The sequence below is a fragment of the Neofelis nebulosa genome, chromosome 1, assembly GCF_028018385.1.
Source record: "Neofelis nebulosa isolate mNeoNeb1 chromosome 1, mNeoNeb1.pri, whole genome shotgun sequence".
NCBI classification, from domain to species: domain Eukaryota; kingdom Metazoa; phylum Chordata; class Mammalia; order Carnivora; family Felidae; genus Neofelis; species Neofelis nebulosa.
In genome coordinates, this window is record NC_080782.1 from 131,476,402 (window position 1) to 131,482,401 (window position 6,000).

Below are 6,000 nucleotides of genomic sequence, written 5' to 3' on the forward strand. Positions count from 1 at the left end.
AGGTGAGCCAGGCACCACATCCCTTGGCTTCCTGCAAGGCTGTATTTAGTGATACTCCCTGTCCTCAAACAGAGGGAGTATCACCAAATACTATTTTGTAGGGAGCCACACCGAACTGCAGATGCCCCCATTGGCCTCTAGGTTTGCTGGCAAATCTACCTGTTGATTCAGTCCTTCATTCTTAAGATAATGTTTTCTTTTATAGTCTATATGGCATCTAAATAGCATTAGGTAGCTCTCCCTGTGTAATTCATCTGCCCTGTACTTTATTGTTTGTAGCTTCTGCTTGTCATTGCTAGATTTTCAAAGGTGCTCACCCCAAGTCCCTGTACTGAACATGCACTCTTGTCCCAATTACACAGTGTTCTCCATGTTGGTTTTAGGAGCTAAGATGAGCTGAAACCCAGGCTCCAGGGACACAGCAGATATCATATCTTGGCATTTGCTTCTCCTTTTACCATTGTATTATTAATTTCATTTACAAAAGAAGGTGAATAGATCATTTGCACTTACCAAAAGTCTTTACATGATGTCATTTCTATCAGAAGAGAACTTAAAAAAAAAAAAAAAAAAGGAAATTAGCATTGTCAGTTTTCAGCTTTTCATCTTATGACAGTGAACATGAGTTACTAAGTTAAATCACAGTATCTAAGATTAAAGTATGATTTAGATTGTGTTCCTATTTTCTTCAAGTTAATTACTTTTGTTGTCAAGTGGTGATTTCCAAACTTCTGTAAGTAGCAGAGCTTAGATGGCATCTTATCTGAAAGTGAAGCTTGCACCAAATCTAGATAAGTGGTAGCTCTGATGGGGTTGGGGCTTGAACCAGAGCCTTTCTCCTCCCTGCCCCCCAACCCAACCACTTCCTTTAATCCCACCTCCACCCCACCTCTACCCACCTCTGCCTCTCTCCAGCTACATCCCCCCCCAACCCCAGCTGCACCTACCTCCACCTCTGCACCACCCCAAGCAGTGACCTCCACAGGAGCCCTACTTCTCAGTGTACTGTGTCTGAAAATGTCTCCTTTGGGACCTGTTTCCAGGGAATTTGGGGTCCTCTGGAATGGTTTCTGTTTAATAAAAACAAATTAGGGAGGGAAAGTATATCCAGAGGGTACAAAACATGGCAGACCTGTTTCTTCCCAAATCTTTGCTTCTTTGAATATCAGGAACACTGAGACAGTTTTCCAACAGATATTTTTTACAAGAGCCTTTACTAATCTTGAAGCATGTGACAAGACCCCTTTTTAGCCAACAGCCTCAGATTTCCAGCTATTTATATTAGATATGCAAGTAGAGATCCTTTCAGTATGTGAAGTCAAGTGGAGGCAGCTACCAAAAAAGCTCGCTCTAGTGTTGGCCTAACACCCCCTCCTCACCTTTCCCTACATACACAAATCCCTTCAAATGCTATTCTTTTCATAGCAAAAGTGAATCCTTCATTTGGACAAATGTCTAAAAACAAAGTGAATCTGACTTGTTAATGCTGTGCTCATTTGAAAACTTTCACATTTTTGAATTATAAGCCTGGGTTTAAAAATGCCAGAATTTGTTAGAATGTTTCTTTAAGGATTTTTTCAGACATTGGAAATATAGCCATTTTAGGATTCTTCTTTGTATATTGAGTTTTTGATCTGAATAACCAATGAACATAATGCAGAGATTTCTGAGCAAAGAGTTCTTTGCCATCTCAACATGCCCACCTCCCAGGACACAAGACTGTTAACATCAGAAGTTTTGAAAATAGTCATTGACATATTGAACATCTTGCAACTATTTGCATCCTCTGGTTTTTTTCAATTTTTTAAATTGTGGTAAAGCACGTAAGACATAAAATTTACCATCTTAACCATTTTCAAGTGCACAGTCTAGTGGTATTAGATGTATTTGTAATGTACAATCATCACCACCATCCATCTCCATAACTCTTTTCATTTTATAAAACTGAAACTCTGTATCCATTAAACAGTAACTTTTAGTCCCCCCACCCCACTCCAGCCTCTGGCAACCACCATTTTACTTTCTGTCTCTATGACTTTGGCTACTCTAAGTACTTCATGTAAATGGAATCATAATATATTTATCTTTTTGTGACTGGCTTCTTTCACTTAGCATAATGTCCTCAAGGTTCATCCATGTTGTAGCATGGGTCAGAATTACCTTCCCATTTAGAGAGAACAATATTCCATTGTATGCATATAATCACATTTCGCTTATCCATTCATCTGTCAGTGGACATTTGGGTTGCTTCCATGTTTTAGCTACTGTGAACAATGCTGCTATGAACATGGATGTACAAATAATTCTTTCCAGATCTTGCTTTCAATTCTTTTGGGTATATACCCAGAAAAGGAATTGCTGGGTCATATGATAATTCTATTTTTAATTTTTTGAGGAACTGCCATATTGCTTTTCCACAGTGGCTGCACCATTTAATATTCCCATCAACAGTGCACAAGGGTTTAGATTTCTTCACATCCTCGCCAACACTTGTGTCATTTTCTGTTTTTTGGATAATAACTATTCTAATGGGTGGGAAGTGGTTCATAAATTGATTTTTGAAATAAGTCATTTCCTGATTGTGTCCACTGATCTTATTAGCAGATTTTTTTAATGTTTATTTTTTATTTTTGAGAGAGAGAGAACAGGGGAAGGGCAGAGAGAGAAGGGGACAGAAGATCTGAAGTGGGCTCTGTGTTGACAGCAGCCCCCCCTATGGGGAGCTTGAACCCACAAACTGTGAGATCATGACCTGAGCTGAATCCAAGAGTTGGATGCTTAACTGACTGACTCACCCAGGTGCCCCAGGCATCTCTTTTCAATGAACCCTTCCCAAGCCTGGGTTAGGTGCTATATCAGAAATGAATTCAGCTCTAACAGAAACACATAGTGTCTTAAACACAGAGTGGTTTTTTGTTTTTTTTTTTCTCACATAAGATGTCTGAAGGTAGACAGTCCAAGGAAGGTACAGGTCCTCCAAGACCTAGGCTCTACTATCTTTCCACTCTTCATTCTTAGTATGTTGGCTTATCACAAGGGCACTGTTATAGCTTTGGACATTGTCCATATTCAAGGAAGGAAAAAAGAACAATGGGTGGAGAAATCTATGTCTGAACCTTATATTAGGAAAGCAAAAACTTTCCTTTATCACTAGCCAAAAATGGATCTCATGGCTATCCCCTAGCTGCAAGGATAGCTGGGAAATCAGAGAACAAGATTGCCCTGGTAGACATAGACATAGTTTTGGTTTCATTAGCATGGAAGAAGTCAAGAGTGGGTATTGGCAGAGCAACTGATTCTGCCTGCAAAAGGTGACCCTCTCTGGGCTTGCCCCTGTGGTAGCAATGTCATACTGCAGCATCTGTCATTAGATTGTAAATCTATGAGGGCAGGGACTGTGTCTTGTTATTCTTTGTATCCCTGTTGCCTGACACATATCTGACACATAGGAGTTGCTTGATAAATACCAAATACATAAAACAACAAATGAATGTGTATGTGTATTTAATACATAGGTTTTGAATTAATATTCTAAATGTCTGTGACAGTTGACTATTGAACAACATGAGTTTCAACTGGAGGGGTCCACTTGGATGTGGTTCTTTTTATATATATATAGTTCAGTAACTATAAATGTATTTTCTCTTCCTTATGATTTTCTTTATAACATTTTCTCTAGCTTACTTTATTGTAAAAACACAGTATATAATACATACAGCATACAAAATATGTGTTAACCAACTGTTTATGTTATAGGTAAGTCTTCTAGTCAATACTAGGTTATTAGTAGTTAAGTTTTGGGGAGTCAAAAGTTATATATGAAATTTCAGTTGTGCAGGTGGTCAGCTTCCCTAACCCTGTTTTGTTGTTCAAGGGTCAATTGTACATACCAATGGAGTAGTTGGACTTGGTGCACTTCTTACTGGTGCTACCTGGGCTTCTCTGCCAGAGGATTCTGAGAAAATACTTATTTCAGTTTCAAAATTGCATTTTAGACTTTGAATAACATGCAGGACAGAATGGCATGAATGTTTAGCAAGTGGTATCTGTAGTCATATTGTGTCTCTGTGCCTCAGGTTCATGACAGTTTTATTTTTTCAAAAATGTAATAAAACTTGTTATTAAGAAGTCTATTACAGCAATCCATAACCCTGTTTGCTCTTTAATGATATGGGCCTATTATCTCAACAAAAACCATTTAATTTAGACAATTGTCAGTCCAGACACGATTTCCAGTATCACTCAAGGATTCAGTTCAAGCCCGTATGATAAAATTGTCATGAAACTGTCAGAGACCCTTTCAGATAGAGCCCCACGTGGGAGGAGTTGGCCCAGGCCCTCCTACATTAGTTCATCTGTCTCTGGTCAATTCATCACTGCAAAGGGACTTTGCATGAGGGGGCCTAGGATCTGCCTCACAGAAATAGGAAGTGCGAATGCTAAACCTGACCCGTACATTCCTCCTTCCGGTAGATATAAAATTCCATGGTGAGACTTTTTTTTTTTTTAACAGACTCATCATATACCCTCAAACTTTATATTCCTGCTGTGAATTGCAATACCATCCATGTACCCATTCAAGTCAGAAACCCAGGGGTCATTGAGGCTGCCTCCCTCTTTACTACCTCTTATCCATGGAATGGGTCTTAGAACTGCTTACTTGTCTCTGTCTCTGCCCTGAATCTAAGTGTAGGTGCTTATCTGGCCCCCATGGATTGGCCAGATCCCTCAGATTGGTTTCCCTGTTTCTAATCTTCATGTTCTCAAAGAACATTTTCACATTTCTCTTGGCGAGATCTTTCTAAAATGTGTATTTAGCCATGCCACTGCCCTGTATGAAAACCTTAAGTGCCTTCTTACAGACTCCAGCCTAAAGTTTGAGCTCCTCTGTAAACTGTTGCATTAACCACTTCAGCTTCATCTCTTACCCCTTCACCTCCTACTTCATGTATCTACACCAAAAAACCACTTGGATTTCCATTCGCATGTTCTGTCTTTTCTCATTCCCACAGCTTTGTTCTTGGAGTTGTCTCTGCCTAGAATGCCCTCCATTACCCACCTCTCCTCCTTTGCTGGTTAACTCTTACTCATCTTTTAACACTCATCTAATTTGGGAAGGCTTCCCTGGCTGCTCCTCCTTTTCCCCTACCATCACTGCCTTAGGCGCCTGTCACTGTGCATACCACGCTGTCTGATAATTGCCCGGTGTGTCTGCTCTGCTGAATGCTAGTGTGCACCCGCTGAGGGCAGGGGCACTCATGACTCTTCTTTGTGTCCTCAGTGCCTGGCACAGAATAAGCACCCAGCTCATTTCTGTTGACTGGCTAAATGAAGGAGTAGGAAGGGAGAAAAGGTGGCTTGCAGACATGTTAAATAGGCTGAAATGTTACTGACCTAACTTTGACTTTTAAAAAGAGCATAGTGTTTTTATATCAATATATCTATTCTTGTATGCCTGTTACTTTTATCATGTGTACTATAAATGCTATGTTATATTCCTGATAAAGACATATTCTGCATTTGGTTTTTAGGTTAAAGCCATTCACATCCACTCTGACATGTTCTCAGTTCAGAATGGCTTGCTGACACCAACATTAAAGGCTAAGAGACCTGAGCTGAGAGAGTACTTCAAAAAACAAATAGAAGAGCTTTACTCAATCTCCATGTGAAGTTCAAGGAAAGTTCTTCTCAGTATAATGGACTGTGTAGCAATATTATAGTTTCTCTTGAAAGTAATGAATCAGAATGATGCAGCTGAAAATGAATAAGCACGTGATCTTATGACCATGCCTTTTCCTGTCCCAAAAGGTCTTTAACAATATTTTCTCTATCATCACTGAGTACACTTTATTTTTATTAAAATGATATTGTAACAAGCTGCTAAAAATATCACAAATGGCAATGTAAAAATCAAGACTTTTCTCAAGGACTGTGTACCACTAAAAGTAATATATTCTCAATGTTCACAGAACTCTTATTAAACATAAAGGAAAAACATAA

General features: G+C 39.2%; 1 protein-coding gene across 5 annotated transcripts in view; it reads left to right on the forward strand.

Annotated features, from left to right (window-relative positions):
• ACSL6 (acyl-CoA synthetase long chain family member 6) overlaps window positions 1–6,000 on the forward strand; it is a 59,256-nt gene extending 53,256 nt beyond the window's left edge. For all 5 annotated transcript variants that reach the window (XM_058736996.1, XM_058737003.1, XM_058736987.1 and 2 more), the window contains one exon: window positions 5,532–6,000. In XM_058736996.1, the coding sequence (XP_058592979.1) occupies window positions 5,532–5,669 (138 nt within the window). In that variant the 3' untranslated portion in view covers window positions 5,670–6,000. The remainder of the gene's footprint in view (window positions 1–5,531) is intronic.